Source organism: Aythya fuligula, chromosome 1 (assembly GCF_009819795.1).
Source record: "Aythya fuligula isolate bAytFul2 chromosome 1, bAytFul2.pri, whole genome shotgun sequence".
NCBI lineage: Eukaryota > Metazoa > Chordata > Aves > Anseriformes > Anatidae > Aythya > Aythya fuligula.
This window is the reverse complement of record NC_045559.1, coordinates 185,627,656-185,646,717: the sequence shown is the minus strand read 5'-3', so window position 1 is coordinate 185,646,717 and position 19,062 is coordinate 185,627,656. Positions and strand designations below refer to the sequence as shown.

The window sequence follows — 19,062 nt, the reverse complement described above, 5'->3', positions numbered from 1 at the left end:
ATCTATTCTAATCTGATTAAAATGCTTCTCTTCAGTAGCTTTCCGCAATCGCTTTATACCCAAACCTGGCAGCCAGGCCACCAGCAGTTGCGCTTGCCCCAGATCAGAAGAAAACCCAAAGAGGTTCCCTAGGTGTGTACTTCATTATTTCATGTGCAGACATTGCCCCAAACTGCAAACCTGGGTCTGCTTGGTGTTAGTGGAGCTGCTGGCTGAGGAGGAGCTCATGGTATCAGTCTGATGTTGAACCACCGCCTGCATCCCCTGGGAGGATGTTTAGGTTTCGATGTCTTCATGCTTTAAGGGACGAGGAACGGCGTTTTGGGGCTCGCTGCCTGGCGCCGGGGTTGCTAAGCAATGGAGTAACTGCAAGTAGTGGATGGCACCGCTGCATCTAAAACCCATCACAGCATTAAATTCATCATTGTAATTAAATTCTCCCTCTGCTTATGATACCATCTCCTGTACGTGAAGTACCTAGTCCAGCCCAGTGGTAAACTAGTTAATGCAACAAAACACATCCAGCTCTAATTTCCACCGCCATTTAGTGCTCATATGCCACAATTTATTACAAATCTGAAGGCACAGGACACAAAATGCACTGCAGAGAATGTGATCAGTCCACATATATAGGCAAAAGCATGAAGAAAGAGCTTGATGTTACTGAACTCATCTCCTCTGCTTGAGCTGTTCCTCCAATCATGTTCAACACCAGCATGACAAAAAAACTGTGTAAGTCCAAATTTACCTGCTGGTGCTTTTGTACCACCACACGCTAAGATTTGGGGGCAAAGCAGAGCTGCCAGATGCACCCCTACACAGCAGAGGTTCTGTGCATGACACTGAATGGACCCACAGCATTGGGCAACCCCAGCTCAGGGTTACAGAGGGTGAGCAAACACTTATGCTTCTGCTTTGGTCACATAAAACCTTGCAGCTGCAGCTCAGAAGGCAGCATGGGCTGTTTTGCAGACTGCCTCTCCGAAAAGCATCCAGGGCTGAGCTATCAATGAGACCACAGCTGCTGGCTGGAAGATGAAATGTGATGAGATGTGCAGATGAAAGCTATAAAGAAATATATGTATGTGTGTGTGTGTGTACAAAGAAATAGTTCAGAGCTGCTGCATAGGAAGAAAGGTGAATTGGGGCAGCCCAAAGATGCAGCATGTGCCCTTGTGATCGATAGTCCCCAACTGGGGGCTCTCCCCTCCCATCCTGTGCCCAATTCCTCCTCCTGCCTGTGATGGGAGTGGCTGGTTCTCATTCCTCCTTTGGCAAAATCAGATTTGGTTTCCCCGCTGAGCAGTGTGCTGTTTCTGCTTGGCTGTACTCGCAACCCACAGACTCCGCCAGCCAGCCTTTACCAGCAGAGCTTAACAATAAAAACAGCCCCCAAACCCAAACGCATTCTTTCTCCTCAACCACGCACTGCAAATCCCAGGGCTGATGCCGAGCAGGCTGTGCGCCTTCGGCTGCACTCACCTCTTTGATTTCTGAGTTGATGAAGTTTCCCAAGTCACTTGCATCCGTACTGCAGTGCTAACATGCAGGTGATCCACTCACATGATAAGGCAACAGATAGAAGGACGGCATCACCATTTAGCTGTCCTACCCATATAACATTGTAGGAATTGTCATGGAAGCATGAAGTCTAAAGCTTTCCCCATCCTTTAGGCAACGTGTTGGGAAGACAAGGTCACTGCAAATCATTTTCTGTCCCTCCCTCTGCTTCCATCATCTATGTGTTGGAGGAGATCCACTTTTTGAGTAGGAAACCTTGCCTAAAAGTTGTCTGAGACAACTGGGGTGAGGATGTTCACTGACCTGCCCTCGTGCTACAACATCTTGCTGGGCTGTGTGCTGTCAGACAGTGCAATGTGATCACCATGTGGGCTTACCTCTACATCTGCCATCGTTGCTGCCCTGCCTGGTGTATTTGTTATTTCATCTCATCAGGGTCTCACACTTCAGATGGTCAACAAGTTTCCACCAGCTATTGAAACAGCCTGAAGTACAAGTAAAGTAAAAAAGTAAAATGGTCAAGTTTCCTGACTGAGTGGGACTTGCCTTGCTTCCAATATCATCTACCACAATGTATCTGAGAACCACGCGTAGGCTTTCATTACGCCCAGCCCAAATACATCAGGGAATCTCTGAATAAAAGAGTTCTAAATTCTTTTGTAATACTGAATTTTCCCCTCTGTTGTTACTGAGTCTAAAAAGAAAGTTTAGAGCAGCAAATGAACTCTTATGTCTTCAGATGCGGGTTCATTGGCATGCAGTGAAGCAGAATAAACTATTTTATATTCTTTGCTGAGGATTCATACGGCTGTTTGGGGAAGGTGTTCCTCCCACGAAGATACAGCTTGCATATGCTTAGGTCCACCACCTCACAAAACAGCTCTGTGCACATTCAGCTGCAACAACAAGATCATGGATCTGCCTGTAAATCAAAACTCTCACAGTGTGTTGTGTTACACAAGGCTTCCTGTGTATTTTTGTACCTAAGTATGTTTTTGTTTTAGAGGAATTCATCTATTCTTAACCCACTAACTACTGTAGAGAACAGGAAGCTGGGCAACGTGAGTCGTAAGGCTTTATGGTAAATTATCACGGAATTGCTTCGAGGCTCATACCAGCTTTGCAGACATCTTAAGACGGAGCACAGTTGCCTGCAGGAGATGGAGATGGGAACTGATTACCAGCAGGCTCACATTTCAGCTCTGGGATCCTAAAAAAGTGATGTTTCCAGCAAGACTGTCTCCTTGCATCAAATCAGTGCCGTGAAAACATCCTCAAGCTGATCAGTACCAGCTGGCATGGAGGGGAGAGGAGGAAATGCTCCTTGTGGTGAAGAACCAGAAGGCACAGATCTTACCTCCTCTTTACAGACATTTCTCAGGGCTTGAATTACTATTTAAACAGCTGATATGTAACCCTGGTTGGATGAGGATGTGATTTGTGATAAATCACATGGAAAAAAACCCAAAACTTTAAACTGAATCTGCATTTAGGTACCCGTAACTTTTGTAAAGAGTGAGACAAAACTTTGAGTTATTACAATGTGTAGAATGAACTTTTATTTTCATTCATCCTTCATTAATACCATACAATTAGATAGCAATATCTTGAAAAAAAAAAATAATCTTGAAATAATTTAAAACAGAAGGCACGGAAAAACAAACTATGCAGCTACAAGAGAAAGGGGCAAAATGATTCAGGAAAGGAATTCATTCAGAAAAAAAAAAAATTCTCACTAAGCATTCTGATCAAAAGCTACAACACACTGAAACAAAACTGCACAGTTTAAGCTAACCCATGCTTTTGTTACATACACATAGAAGAGAAAAAAAAAAAAAAAAGCTTTTTGCAGGGTTTTGAATGAAAAGTGTTACTTTTAAAATAATAATTAAAAAAAAAAAAAGTTAAATCTAGTACATATGTCAAGATCTTCCCTAAAGTCTACAGTAAGAGATACTTTACCAAAAAAATCTGCATTAGGAGCAAAGTATACAGTTAATCACCACTTTGGAATGGGAAGAAACTCAAATCAGCTAAAGTATCAAATCGTTTTGGTGTTTGCTTCAGAAAGTAAGATTCTCAATACAGTAATATACTGTAGAGGACATTCGTTTGTATTATGAAATTAAACTAATATTGTACATCATAGAGAGGAATAAAACCACTTCTTTCGTACAAGGTTTTTACTTTTTTCTTTTTTTTTTTCTTTTTTGTAAAAGAGTAACTTTATTTATTTTTTAAAACAAAGCTACTGGAATTTATGACATGCGATAATATGCCCCAATATTATAATGGCTAAATTGGAAAAGAAAGGTCATGCTTCACAATCGAAATATGCCGTGATTCTCAAATACATTCTCTGGTAATGAATAATACAATACAGAGGTCATTCATAAAATCAGCTCAGGTTGTGAACCTGGTCTACAAATGAAGCTCTTTTTTCCAATATGCGGAACACTGACGACTTACAAGTTTTGCTCCAGGTCAGCACATTCCTTGATGTGCCCCACACCTCTTTTTTTTTTTAAACAAATGGGTGTTTAGCCTGCAAATCTCATGGAAAGGCAAAGTCTAGAAGTTACACGTTTGTTTTTAAAAATACTAAATACAATCCAAGATAAACAGTATTATTCTTACTGACAACTTAATAGCAGGTGCTCTCTATAGGAAAAATAAAATCCTGAAACGCAAGACAGATTATTTCAGCATTTTATATCAAGGCATTTGCACATTTGTCAGGAGGTGACAAGAGTACGAGTGAATTTTGCAGCTTTCTCTGCAGTCGGACTTGAACAAAAAGAGCCATCCTTCTGGCCTGCCCACCTGTAAACCAGAACGTGAGTTTTCTTAATAGCTTGCTGCTTCTGCAAGTAATTCTGTCATTTACAAAGTACAAGTCAAAGCATCGCTTCCACACGTGAATAAAGAGAGCTGACAGCTACAATATAAACGGTAAAAATGATCTCAGTAAAAATGTTCATCAAAATTCTCTGACATAGCAAAACATTCATTTGTAAAGGAAAGTCTAATACTGCAAGCCATTCACTCAAAGGCGACCCTGGGCATGTGTATTCTTGCCAGCATTGCAACAGTAATTACTTCCACATTTCTGTTCATTATAGGATACAAACTCTGTAATATATTAAAGTTTCCTAACAAAGAGTCCAATTATTGCACTTTATAAAAATTCCAGTAATATCAGGCTTTTGTCCTACTTTTCTACGAACACTGATGCCCTGCGAGGAAAAATACGGGGGCTGAATAATTTCTTGCGAGTACAAAATGGAAAGGTGTACCTTTGGAAACTGATTCAGAGCAGCAGGTGGATGTGCCTCTGCCTTACCGACACACATTCTCATCTCAGGGACGAATGGGCACATGGCTGTTAGGCTTATATATTATATAGAAATTTAGGTCTGCTCAGAGCAACCCAGAGAACCGCTAAGTTCTTCTGCCGGCTGTCCAAGGCTATTGCTTGACAGGGAAAGCTCAACGACAGCCTTATTGCAGTGGGAGTTTCTGTGTGAGCACGTGTGAATTTGCATTCGCCTCAGCGATGGGTGTAGCGAACAGAAATGGCTATTTCAGGATGGGAAGAGAACATACAACGAGTCTGAGAGGCCCATGAAAAAAAAAAGAACAAAGAAAGTGAGTAGAGCAGTTTTGGCCCTGCTTATAACCAGCTGTATCAATAGGGGAAAAAAAAAAAAAAAAAAAAAGAAAGAGATTTTTGTGCCAGCTATCTAGAAAATGAAGCTGCTTGAACCGAAATGATTTCATAAATCTATATGAGGCTTCCGGGCCAGCAAATCACGGTTAAAGTTACTTTGTTCCTCTGCTCCTTCAGCATTGGAACAAGTGCAGAATGGCTCATTCCAACCGTTGATAGTCCATTTACAGCAACAATCATATCACCACACCTAAAAGACACAAGAAGAAAACCCAGCGATGAGAACGGCTCTGCAATAACCATCACATCCCAAGAAACAGCACGTGGGGCAGCAGGTTTCCATCAGGTTGGAAGTTTAGCAAAATTGAACCCCTTTGTGTGTTTTTTTTTTAAGTCTCTTTTACTAATGAAACTCATCTGGGAAATTCCCAAATCAATGGATTTCAACACTAATACCAAATTAGTTCTGTATTAAAAGTGGACCTGCAGGGAAATGTGAGAAGAGAGAGTTGGAAAGATCTCCTGGAGTCAGGAGAAGATAATGAGATAGCATGTGCATAACAGAGCATTTATGTTTGTTTGTGTGAGTTATAACACATTTACACCAAGCACGTCTTTACTGTGGGAGGTGTAAGTAAAGATACTGATGGTTACCAACCACATTCCAACCAAGACCCTTGTTTTCAATGGCTTATGATTTTCTGAAATGTAACCATTTGGCTTGAAATCTCCTACAGCAGATGGTTCAGCGGAGAAGCTGTAGCATCTCTGTGTTTTAAAGCAGGGAATAGAAATTTAGGAGGGGGCTGTATGTTGGCCTTGAGAAAACTGGCCTTGGAGGGTTACTCTTCAGTTTTTACTTAAGTTCAAGAGAAATTTCATAAAAGCACGTTCTTCCTACATTAGGTAAGCTCCGTCTTACAGGCATCTCTTCTCTGCAACCTGAGCATGTTTGGGATCCCCTAGTGCAGTGGAATGAGATGCTGGAGACTGAACGGGACTTTTCCTGACACTGATCCTCCCAACTACTGAAGGCAACAGAAGTGGATGACAAAAAAGATGCTCTCCTGAGCTCTCCTGGTGCCCCCAGCTAAGGAAGAACAGAGGAAGAAGCAGTGTGACCAACACTGGTCAAACAGGCAACTGGAAGCCCTTCTCTGCTTTAACCAAGGTATCTCATCACCCAAGAAAGCATCAAACCCTACAATTCACTGAGTGGGGTCTCTCTCAGCCTTTCTGCTGAAGTCCTTTCACCTTCTACAAAATCATACCAGACAGATACTGTAGGCAGAAAACTGTCCTAACTACCGGTCTGTGAAATTATTTTCTCGGTTTCTCTCTAGCCTAACAAAACATTCAGAACATTTCAACAGTGGAACAGCTTCAGAAAGACCGGTCCCACGATAGCCCTTGTTGATGGGAGAGGCCCAGCTCCAAGTCCATAGTCTCAGTAAGAGTAGATTTGAACAGAGGGTACTACATCACAATATTGCAGACGAGTATCTTTTCCATTCCTTACACGGGGTGAGTGTGGCCACAAGCACTCTTCCCTTCTTAAGAATGTATTTCCATTTCTGTTAAGACTTCTAGTTATTAATTCCCCAATCTGAAATTATTTACTTTGGGTTGAACTGAAATCTTTCATTTAATCCAAACTGTTTCATAGCTGGCCAAAAAATCTAATTTTGTGTTCAGCCAAACTATTTTTTCATTTATTTATTTAGTCATTGAACTGAAAAATCAATTACTGGCAAGGCTCTAGGCATAAGCACATTTTTTTCTCAAGTTACTTGGTAAGTAAACCTACATGTGAAAACCATGCCATAAAACTTCAAGCCACGTAATGTTCACAAACCTATGGCACATTTTTCACTCCCACCTTCACGCACAAAAAAATAAAGATCAGTTTTTGAGCAAGAGAACTTTTAATAGGTTCCTTTAATAGGAATTGTAAGTCCTAATTCTGAAACCCTACACGAGGCTAAGATACATAGATGTATACTAGACCTGGGGATTGCATCCAATGTAACGTGTAAGTAGAATAACAGAATATTTAAGGCCAGAAAGGACCTCAGGAAGTCTCTAGTCCCTCCTCCTGCTCAAGGCAAGGTCACCTTTAAGCTCTGACCAGGGCTTTCCCAGTTGGGTGTCACAAACCTCCTGTCTGCACAGCCTCCCTGTGTGACCTGTGCCATGGCATCACCATCCTCATGGGGAAAATGCTTCTCCTGACACCCAGTCTCAACCTCTTTGGCTCAGTTGTGCCTGCCATCCTTGTTCTCTCTCCTTCACCACCATGAAGAGCACAGGCTCCATGTCCTCGATAACCTCCTCGCAGGAATTGGAAGGGGCTGTTAGGTACCCCAGAGACAGCTCTGCTCCAGGCTGAGCAAGCCCAGCTCCCTCAGCCTCTCCTCCAGCTCTCCAGAGGCCTCCATGGAACTTGTCCTATTTATCCCTGTCTTTTCCACCAGCGAATAACTCTCAAGGCACTGTTCCTTAACGATCTCTTCAGAGGTACTGACTCCTCCATCCACTTTCACACTTTTCTCTTGAAGCAGCAGCACCCATCTTTAGTACCAGAGTTTTCAGTGGTGGCTTCAGAAGGCTTTATGAAAGGCTAAAGCTGTTTCCCCCATTTTAAAGAAAGTTCTTTAATTTTTCAACGCTTCTCTAGGAAGACAAATATATTACAAAGTAACCAGGCCTGCACATGGGGATATTCGCAATATTTTATGCCTAAAAAGAGTTAAAAGGAGAGAAGGAAATGGTAGGGGACATCAGCACCGCAGCTGGGGCAGAGGACAGGAGATGGCAGAGGTGCCAGCACAAGCATCACCTCTGTGACAAACACCCTGCCCTCTGCCTAAGCAGCCTGTGCTGCCCTGCATCACACCCCGAGGAAGGCAAAGCACCAGGTGCTGCAGCATATTTCACTAAGCAATGAGCTGCACCAGCACCTAACTAGTTACAAGCATTGATTATTACTATTACTTGTGTTTTAACTTACTTTAATCTCCCATCAAAGTAGGCAGGAGTTCCCAGAACAATGGTTTTGATGAAGAAAGGCTGGTTGGTGTGGTTCTCCTCGTAGCCACCGACGATGCTGAAACCCCAGCTGCCTAAATTGCTCCGCCGCAGCACTACGTCGTGGCAGCTATGGAGGCAGCTGTGGAAGGGAAGCACAGGGCAGCAAGAGAAAAAGCCATGGATACCTCATACAGACATTTCCATGCTAGGCAGAACACCTGCTCTCGCACCATCACCGCTGCAATAAGCAGGGAGGAGAAGGGGAGGCATGGTAATCAGTTCTGTTCCCAGACAGGGTAATTCTGTGATATTCGAGCCAATTACCAAAAAACCTCACACTCCTGAGACAGAAACGTGTTTAAAAAGAAATAATGCGGTGCTAGAATAATGACTTAAACGCAGTTAACTCTGCACAATGACAATAATATGGCTTTATAGGGATTTCACAAGTGGCAAGAATGTGGAGGAAAAATGGATATCCAATGTTTACTTTGCAAGTCAAATATACAGTGCATTTTTCTTCCACCCCCAGCCAATTTAGGCTTTTGCTACTCAAAGAAAAGATCTGAAAGTCCATGCACCACCTTCTTTATCTGTGAACCGATGCATCACCAGTAATGAAAACATAAATGATTAACCATTTTGTTAGGCAGAAGGTAAATAATCCCGATCATGTTCCACTAACTGTACTGGTGTGTATATATTTACTTCTTAGGTGAAAATTCATTCTTGCCAGTGACATAGAGACTGTAATTAAAAAAAAAAAAAAAAAAAGAAAAGAAACTAGAGATTAACTTCTGGGTAAAAATGATGCCACGTTCTTTACCGAAGTACAATACTCTTTAAAGAACAGCAGCACAATGAATAACGTAACTTTAGGAGCAACAGAGGGTCTTCTGTAGCATGTAAGCAATAAACCACTGCTGTGCCATGGAAAGCCAAAAATTTACCAAAGCTGAGAGCTGTTTACTAAGATTAGGTAACTCATGGTTCTGTTATCTTCAGATGTATTCTGCCACCAATACGCTCCTTTTTTGTTGTTTTACACTTTACAACTGGCCTTTGCCTGGTAACTCCATCAGAGGGAGAGGAATTAACCTGCCCACTCTGGCTGAAGTTAGTAACACTCTTCACTGCAGTGGGAGCTCTTCTTGATAGCAAGCAATGCCAGAATGAGTTTATACTGAAGCCACAAGAGACTGAAAAACAGAACGGTAAAAATGAAGCACGGTGATGTCAAGCAGACTGCAGATTAGGAAAGAGGAGGGAGGGAGCTGCAAATCTTCAAGAGCTTTTGTGTTTGGCAGAGATGGTAGTGGGTTCTTTGAAAAAAAATACATGAGGATTTGTAACTACAGGCTTGTTTGTGTGTAAGAGATGCGTAAAAAGTCTGAGAATGGAAAGTCTGATCCACTATTCTAACATGATATATTTGGCCTCTTAAATTTATGTAGTAGATTAGCACAGAGACACATGGGCAAACGCTTCGGGTTTTTATTAATTATCTCTCTGGTTTTAGATACTCTACTGGAAATTTTGATATGGTTAAGCAATGGAAAAGATTACTTTTATTCAATGAGAAGAATCCACGTGGGCAGCTAATATGGTTTGTGAGGGAGCAAACCAAGTCTCTTCATCTTTCAGTTGCCTAAGAAAACATTGCTCCTGTTCACGGTCCTCACTGTGAGCACAAGGTGAACAGAACGAGATGGTTGGGCAGGCAGAAATAAGGGCAGATGTGCTGCAACTAAAAACACCTCTGCTTTGGTAACTAATTATTGTATTAATTAATTCAGTACCTTGGAAGTCCCAGCCACATGACCCACGACGGTGACCAACTGGCATCGTACTCATTTTCACTGATGGTACTCAGTTGTTCTTCATTAGCCTGGGGTTGTTCTTCTACAATCTGGACTTCCAGTGCTTTCAGGGCAACTACTGAAGAGGCAGCACTGGCTTTGAGCATGGCCACCGCCTCGCTGTGGCTGAGGTTAGTCAAATCGATGCCGTTGATGTTGAGCAACACATCACCTGTTGAGAGGTGCAAATAAGAACACATCAGTCTGCCAGGATTGTTCATACCTGCGGCACCTCTCTCACCAGGATTTCATCTAATACTGTATTTTTCTGAAGCTGAGACAGTCTGAACTAGCACCTTGGGAATGTGAACAGCATCATTAGTTTTTAAGCTTTACCCTGTCTGTTTAAAACTTTAACGTGTAATTGTTCCCAGTGGAGTATCTCAGGTTCACCCAAACATTACACGGGAAGGAAGAATGCGGAAAAGAACAACTCAGGCACCAGAATGTAACCAAATCTTAAAGGTGAGGCTCCATAGAGCATTCTAGGTCTGCTTTTTTTTTAGCTTGTAATGTGGGAGAAGAGAAAGCAATTCAAAAACTACTGGAAAGGTTGGTGCAAAAACCAATCCACTAGAAGAATGAAAGTATCTGTGGAAAGATAATAATCTGGAAAGAGTCCAAGACACTAAAAAAAAGCCACTATTTTTATTTTATTTCAGAATAATTTATAAATGCCTCAGGGTGAAAGCAAGCATGTAATTTATGGTCCAAACAGTAGTCTCCTTCACACAATGTCCACATATTGGTGAAAGTCAGGAATCTCAAAGTAAAAACGTGAACAACTGAGTCATCTTTGGAATGAGACTCTTTTTTTGAAAGCTTTTGTCTCCCAAGGAAAGATAAAGTTGAGGTGCAGCTTAACTCTAAATCACTTTCACTTTTGCTGTGGCTACTTTAATATTACATAATGAAAGAGCAATTGTGATTCTTCCATCAATTGTACTTTTCACAGTAGTACAGAAAAAGAAAGACTACACATTGATATGTGGGTGTAATTCATCTCAGAAGCATATAAGGAGGTTCCCACACTGTTCTTTTTAAATTTGTGATTTGTGAAGGTGTTTTTTTTTCCCCTGAATTTCTTTCCTAAAATGATCTGAGATTCTGTGAACTCTGAATTGCAAAGATTCCATATGCAGTCTTTGCTTCACATATGGCACAATGTTTTAATCATCACTGCTTAGATATTGATCACTCAGGACTGTCTTCTTCATCGAGTCTAAACTCATTTGAGTCTAACCTCCACCTCCCAGTTCCCTCTATCGTTCTGCAAAGCCAAGGAACAGGGATGGATGCAGCAGCACACCTGAAGATCAGTAAGTCCAAGCTGTGCTGGAGAAAGGACAAGAGAGCATTCAAGTACCACAATCATTACAGAAGTAGCTTTGGGGGTAAACTTCACCTGGGTGAGCTATGACCTGCCATCAGCCGAGCTGTTCAGATATTATAGTGAGGACTGGAGATTCCTCGAACAGTGATGGGGCCCACCCCACCAAATTAAACACAAAAACAGGATGCGTGTACTACAGTACAAAGCACCACATCAGACCCTCAGCTCAGGGGATTACAGTCAGCTGTAAAGAATTTAGCCAGACATTTCCTGATCTCATCCACTTCCCCTCCTATCGCTCTCTAAACATCCCTTTCCTAAAAGCGTGATGATAAATACTGTATTTCCATTATTGAAACATGAAGACAAGCACTCATCACGGCTTTGTTACATCTGTTAAAAGACATTATGGCACCACCTGATTTCAGTGAATGCACTCATCAAAAACCAATCAGAGGCCACCCGTGCCACCAGGAAAGCCAAGCCCTACCTCGTTTAATCCTGCCGTCTCTTGCCAAACACCCATGAGGCTGTACACTTGTCACGAAAATGGGCAATTCGCCACTTTTGCTGCCTCTGCCTCCTGCCACTGTCATTCCAAGAGATTCATGTGGCTCTTTTTTCACAGTAATGTGCTTTTCTTGGCATGTAACACACTGGGAGAGATCCTGTTTGACAAGAATAAATAATGTTGTTAAAACTTAAACAAAACAAAAACTAAGAACACAACTAAATACACCCCAAAGCTATACTTTGGCACTTGGACAAGGTTTAAAAGCACCAAGTCCGTAGTGTAAATTGGCTTCATCTTGATTCCTTCTACATCAGATCAAATAAAAAAGCCACTCATGCAGATGCTTGAGTATAGACAGAAAGTTTATAAGGGCTCTTCTTGAAAATCTCACTACAGTTTCTTTTAGGTCTTACACTGGAACAGGTTAAATTTTAGGACTGTGCCATGAAACCGTATGGTCAAAAGATTAGAAACCAAGCAGAACTAAAACTTTTGATGTCTTGGTGAATATCAGCATTATCTCATTTGTAAGTAGAATATGGCCCACAACTACAAAAAAGCTCCATAAGAAACAAAAACACATGTTTTCATGATCAAACAGAGGGGCCATTTAAAGCCCTCATGTGCCATGTTTTCTTTCACAGCTGGTGTGTAGCCTCTCTCAGAGCACGGAGTAGCTAAGGCCAATCAATGCTCTAGGCTGTTAATGGACGCTTTGTGCAGACTCCCTGATGGTTGTAAGGATAACCCAAACCTGAAGCAAGAAGAAAACACTGCATTTCATTTTCTAACACATGAATCACGAAGTTTAGCCCCTATTTAGCTTTTCCCTATCTAGAGGATTTAGACCTGAATCAAAATGTATTTCACTTGCTCAAGCCTTTCCCCTTCAGGATATTTAGTGATACATTCAAACCACTGCACGTACACCTGCACTAACATCTTAAATCAACAAAATACTTGGAAAGAATCCAAAATAACATTAGAAAGAACCTGGAAGATTCTTCTGAATACAAACACTTCATTATTCTCCCACTTTCTCTTAGAAAATGGAAACTGTTTTCTTCCACTTCCAGTGCCACATGTTCCTTCTGATTGAGTATTCTGCCTGCATATCCATGTTAATCACACAATATATGTATCATAGCTTATAAGAACAATTCCTCCTGGAGTTTTCAGGATTTAGGACTAACTGGCTGGTGCCACGCAATTATAAAAACATTTTTTTTCCTACTAACTGTAGATTAATGAGACGGAAGCAAAGATAAATTATATGAAACCTAGGACAAGTCTAGCTTGGTCGTCACTTTCAGTTGTATGAGACTTGCTACTTCGAAAGAGCCCGTGAATGGTACTGGTATGCTAGGGAAATCAGCTCAGCCAATTCATTGGCTTTGGAATTGTAATATGAATGCAAGATATATTGGTAGATGGAAAGTGGGTTCAGGCTCTGCTACAGATGAGCTGTAATGATTCTGTTGATATGGAGTATTGTTGTGGCAAGCACTAATGGCCACTAACAGTATTTGGGAGCCTCACCTTTACCCCTTGCACCTTTATGAAATTACCCAAACTTTTAAAAAAATACACATTTTCAACACATTTAAATCCCCCCAGCAGAATTGTGACATTAAACAGTGATGCCAACAGAGTGGACAGGAGGAAAGGTGGTTTGGTTGACATGGTCAACGTGAGAATTATTTCACAAAATCTGAACACTGAGAAGTCATATTGTTCTAACCACAGGAACACCTGATGCACAGGCTTTATTTCTGCAGTCTAATGGATAATTTGACACTAGCTTCATGAATGTCTCCTCATTCTGCCTCTCCTACCTTGACCCTGCAGAACTTAGTCTTGCAAATGGCACTGTTGGCTCATGGAAGACATGACACATCTCCTCAATGTGCTCTTTATGTACTGGATACCAAATCCAGTTTATGTGCACCAAATCTCCTGTCCTTGCTGGTTGCAGCCAGCATAGGGGCAGAAACAAGAACGCTCTTGAATGACAGCAGTCAGCAAATCCAAAAAATACTGAAATGCAGTTGTGTATCTTTTGTTCCTACTCCAGACATGATGCAGGACTTCATAACTTGGAAATCTTTGTTAAGTAGGTCTAAAAGAAGATGTAACCCTTTCTTCCAGTCTTGCCTTGCTACCCACTTAGACCATCACATGACAAAAACTCTATTTTTATCTCTTAAAAGAGAAACACCAACCTTATGCGAGTTGGGTCTGCTGTGGAACAGCTGCTGGGACTGGTGTTGGTGTGGGTTGCTGTTGTGAGTCCCGGTGTCTCGGATGATACTGACTGTCTGTGACTTCGTGGGTCTAGAGATGATCAAATTCACTCTCTCCCCACTAGCCTGTCAAATATATAAAGCAAAATAAAGAAGTTGGTAGGATATTGATAATTAGCAGAGGGGAAGAAAATTATATGATGAAACAAGAAGACAGCAGAACTTGTTTTCCAATTCCTGGGGGTGCCACAGATTTCTCAGACTGCACAGTCCCTTACTCGATTCTTGCTGCAATTCCCCCTAGAAAGAGAGGACAGTAACACTCTTCTTTTTTTCCTCTAGTGTTACCTCTGCATCACCTGGAAGTTCTTTGCAAAAAGGACCAACTCCCTCTGTTTTATGAGGCTTCAAACATAAAAAACAACAACAACAAAAAACCATTTGCAACCTCTACGAATTTGTGCAATGTGTTATCAATAAAAGAAGAAATGCACACATGATGGCTCCAGGATCTGCAGATATGCATCATAAGCTCTGAACACCTTTGGTATTTCCCAAAGAGACTTCAGAGAAAGATGTTACATATCAGCAGACCAAAAATTCTGGAGATGTGGGAATATCAGGAGACTCAGATAATAGATGTTAAATGAAGTATCAACTCTTTCCATTGATTTAAAAACATACCTCAGGAGAAAAAAAAGTTACCCACTGTAAAATTCTGACCATTTCACTGTATCTTGAAACTGCGAAACTGGCATTAAAATCCCCAGGATCATTGTTACTTTCCTTTAACTGCAATGGAAGCTCTTAAAATGATACCTGAAACGTGTATTTATGATTCATCTGAATTGTGGTTCTCTATTTGGTGCTGAAACTTGGGTTAAACAAAGGCAACTGCACTAGACTGCAAGAACCTGCTACCAGTCTATTCCAACTTTACCAAAAACAGAGCATTTTTTCCTAACATCCCATCAGTGGGAAGCAGCAACGTGCTGCAGCTGTTTCCTTATAGACTAGGAGACAGGTGTGGCATTGAGGTTTTCCTGCAGGAATAGGAAGGGGACACGTGCTTGATTGTGTAATGCTTTGGGTAATATTTGTGATCAGAGCCGAGCCAGCCATTTGGAACAGCCCTTTCCGAACACTCAGGAAATGAATTTTACTGTATGGGACTAATGGAAGACCGATTGTGTTCCTAGCTGCCACCTCTCCTATGAAGCCTGGCAAACCACTTTCCTATTTCAACCCCCAAATTCAATGCACAGGTAAATCAATATAAAACAATGCCCACTTTTATAGGTTTCACTAAGTGTAAAAATCAAACCTGCATACACAAATATAATAATAGTCCTTTTTTTCCTTTTGTTTTTTTTTGGCTAAGCAGTAGGCTACATGATACTCACATAAGCACCCTTCTAACGTTCAGGCTGCATGATAGGGAAGATTAAGGCACTTTTCACTTCTAATGAGATGATCTTCATATGCAAGGTGCCAAGCAGACCCTGTTTTGCAGCATTATTTCCAGCACACATATCACAGCAAACTGCACTGCTGCAGGCTTTTAGGTATCACACTCAAGCTGTTCTGTCTGGGACAGACTCGACCCCAGGCTTCGCACAAAGAGCTGAGCCATGGCTTCAGGAAGGGAATGCAATTTACCTGTATAACCTGAGCAGCAAGCTCTGGTGTCCCGTGCTTCAAGTCGTGCCCGTTGATGGCAAGCACTCGGTCGTTGCTGCAGAGCCTGCCATCCTGAGCAGCCAATCCCCCTTCCAAGAGGTCGAGAATGAAGACTCCCGGCTCATCTGTCCTGCGTACGAGTTTAATGCCAAGCTGCTCGCTGGAGTCGCGTTTGTGCAGCGTGACTTGGAAGCTGTCCTCCCTCGAGGAGGAGGAGGAGGTGGTGGTGGTGGTGGTGGTGGTCTCGGCGTGGCCGTGCGTGCGGCTCCCGAAGCGCCTCTCTCTCAGCACGGTGAGGTGCAGCACCGTGCAAGGCTGCGACAGCACAGCTCGAGCGTGGTTGTGGGACACGTTGCTGATGTCAAAGCTATTCACCTGAAAAAAAAAATAAAAAAAGATCAGAATATTTTTCTCATGTGTTTAATTGTTCCTCGTTATGGACATAAAGTCCTCTTCAAACTAAATTCAGAGGTCTCTGCAAAATCCAAGAAAACCTACCAGGAGCAACCTACTTATCTGCTTGTACTGGGCTTCTGCTCTCTTCCTTCCATCCTTTTCTGCAAACCCACTCTCTCTAATGGTGAATGCCCCCCATCCTCATACTCCGTGGTTTTTGTTCTCCTGGTCTCCTGTATTCCTTAGATCTTTACCTAGTTTGTTCTCCAGAACAAGAACTTCATGTGTACTTTCAGCATCAAGCTCATTCTCACTTAAATCTATAAAAATAATAGCTATAAAAAGAACTCACACAAATCTCCAAGGAAAGCTTACATCTAACAATATTCGGTACTTCCATGATGTAAAAAAAAATTAGAAAATGAAAACCAGAATACTTAAATGTGTTCAAGACAGAAAACAAGGCAGTTGTTATGATTCTGAAGCCTTAGTATGAACTTAGGAGTTTTTCCATTGACTTCAGCAGAGGTATCATTCAAAATCCAGTTGTAAATGAAAACCAAACTAAGCTCTCCCTCCCTATCCACAAGAATTCTGTTTGTTATGTGGCCCACTGATGCAAAGATCAGTTATCTTCAGTCATCTCTTCCATTGTAAAGTTAAGGTAAAAAATGAGTGCAATGGGAGTTAGCAGAAAACAGGACCACGACAAAAACTAGCCCCAAAGCATTATTTGCCTTGTTCTGAGGTGTAAGAAGGGGTTTGGGGTTAACACTGAAACATCATCCTTGGCACATATTATTGTGCCCTGATGGAAGAGCCCCTGCCCACATGATTTAAGTAGAAAAAAAATACCAAAAAAAAAAAAATGTATACTAAATTACAAAAAATGATGCCAAATATCTATACCAAAGTTTAAAAAAATCATAAAAAATTAATTCCAAATACTGATCCGAAAATTACAATCTGTACAAACCAAGATATAAAACAACAAACCACCAACAAAAACTAGGAAGAGAAGGGTCCAAAAATCTATGTGCAATAACCATCATGTTTACATCACAGATTTGAGTTGAGGGACTTTGGGCAATGCAGCTGCTGCCCCCAGACCAGATGTAACCTTGAGCAGAGGGAGGGGAGGCACAGCTTGAAGAAATAACATGTAAAGCTGCCACCAGCGAAATCCACCAGGGCTCATCTGTCAGAGCCCTTAAATTAAATTTAGTTTTATTTTTAGCTGTCGCTAGCTAAAGTAAATACATAAAATATGGAAGCCTGCAAAGGGCATACAAGAAGATATGCAATAAAATTTAATTCTTCTTTCTACAAGGCAGTTCACAGCTCCCGAATAAAACAGCCTTAGCATTCCTTGTGAAAACAGATTCTCATTAGAACATATTTTACATAAATTGCTGTCACAGTCCAGCATAAAAAAGGGACAATTTAGAGCACTTTTAGGCACCTACCTGCATGTCATACACAACATGCACTTGCATGTAGCAGTTACTAAATGTTGCTCCCCTCCATCTTAAAAGGGGATCTTAGATGTCAAATCTTTTTTGACTGGGCAAGAAAACACCCAGTTTCACCCCGTAGTCCTTCCTGGCTTCCTTTCAGTCCTTTACTGCTCATAAAAAGTCTTTGAAGACGTTTTCAGAAATAACCGACTGAAGCTTGTACTGAGCTGTGTCCAACCCTATGCCTAATTACACCTGCACAGACCACGCCTGGTAATTTGAATACAAAAGCTCAGCACCTGCACAGGCAAATCTGAAGCAACAGAAATATCCTATCTTTCAAAAAGTTTCACTTTTACCTCCCGCACCTCATCCTCACGGCGACAAAAGGACTCCGACGAGCACTTTCCTAGCATCTGACAGCCTCAGTGTCAGCACATGGATAGGGAGAACACACTGCAGCTTATAAATCCTATTTATAGTCAATTTATCGCCACTTATGGCTTTGGAAACTATAATTGACACCTGCCCAAATGGCAAGAATTTCCAAAGCTTCAGTGACAAGGTCCCTATTCTGCAACCAACGAGAGCCCTTGAGTATGGGAATAAATTAGGTAGCATTCAATCAGTGTCTGCAACTGCTTGTTAAAAAGGCAACATTTTGGAAGCCCCTTGGGTTACTCTCTTGGCCAGCTACTCTCCTAACACTCAAAGAGAGGAAAAAGGCACATTTCTCAAAAGAGACTATTTTCTGAAGTGCAAACTAATTTTATTCTAAGTGTAACTACAATACTTAAGCTACTCCCCTCTCCTGGGTTTCAAAAAAATTGAAATGAAAAAGGCCGATGCTACTTTTGGACTGATCTTAGGCTATCAGATCAAAAGCAAGCATTTTTAGTGAAGTTATTTTGAAATGATAGTAACATATCTGTTTCAGGTAGAATGATTCAACAACAGAAGAAAGGTGGAGGACTATCTTGTTTATGCAGAATTCAATTACTGCTGTTCTTCAGAGTACTGTACTTAACCCTGTTCCCGACATAAAATCAATAGGATTAGATCTTTTTACATTGCCTATGGCTAGGAATTTAAAACAACAACAAAATACGCATGTTATCATAACCAAAATAAATTCTAATAGTTTAATTTTTCAGAAAAATATTTGGAGCACTTTGCTTCAAATCATGCCAGTGAAGAACATCACTGACTCTCTCTTTTATAAATACTGAAAGATGCAGATGAGCTGCAGAGGCTTTTGGAAGGTAACACCGAAGACAGATTAAAATAACAATTCAGATAAAGGCAGTCTTACAATCCACAAATTGCTCTTCACATGGGACAAATCATGCCAACTTGTTA

General features: G+C 41.4%; 1 protein-coding gene across 2 annotated transcripts in view; it reads right to left on the bottom strand.

The window, feature by feature from the left end:
* Positions 1-3,375: 3,375 nt before the first annotated feature.
* The window catches only part of LNX2 (ligand of numb-protein X 2), a 58,993-nt gene continuing 43,306 nt past the window's right edge, over positions 3,376-19,062 (bottom strand). Inside the window, exons 5-10 of one of the 2 annotated variants that reach the window (XM_032207895.1) lie at positions 15,830-16,225; positions 14,150-14,296; positions 11,904-12,081; positions 10,021-10,252; positions 8,202-8,360; positions 3,376-5,441 (exon numbers count right to left, since the gene is read on the bottom strand). In XM_032207895.1, the coding sequence (XP_032063786.1) occupies positions 5,306-5,441; positions 8,202-8,360; positions 10,021-10,252; positions 11,904-12,081; positions 14,150-14,296; positions 15,830-16,225 (1,248 nt within the window). In that variant the 3' untranslated portion in view covers positions 3,376-5,305. Of the gene's footprint in view, positions 5,442-8,201; positions 8,361-9,074; positions 9,903-10,020; positions 10,253-11,903; positions 12,082-14,149; positions 14,297-15,829; positions 16,226-19,062 lie in introns of those variants that run through there. The other variant, XM_032207896.1, reaches the window with a different exon arrangement.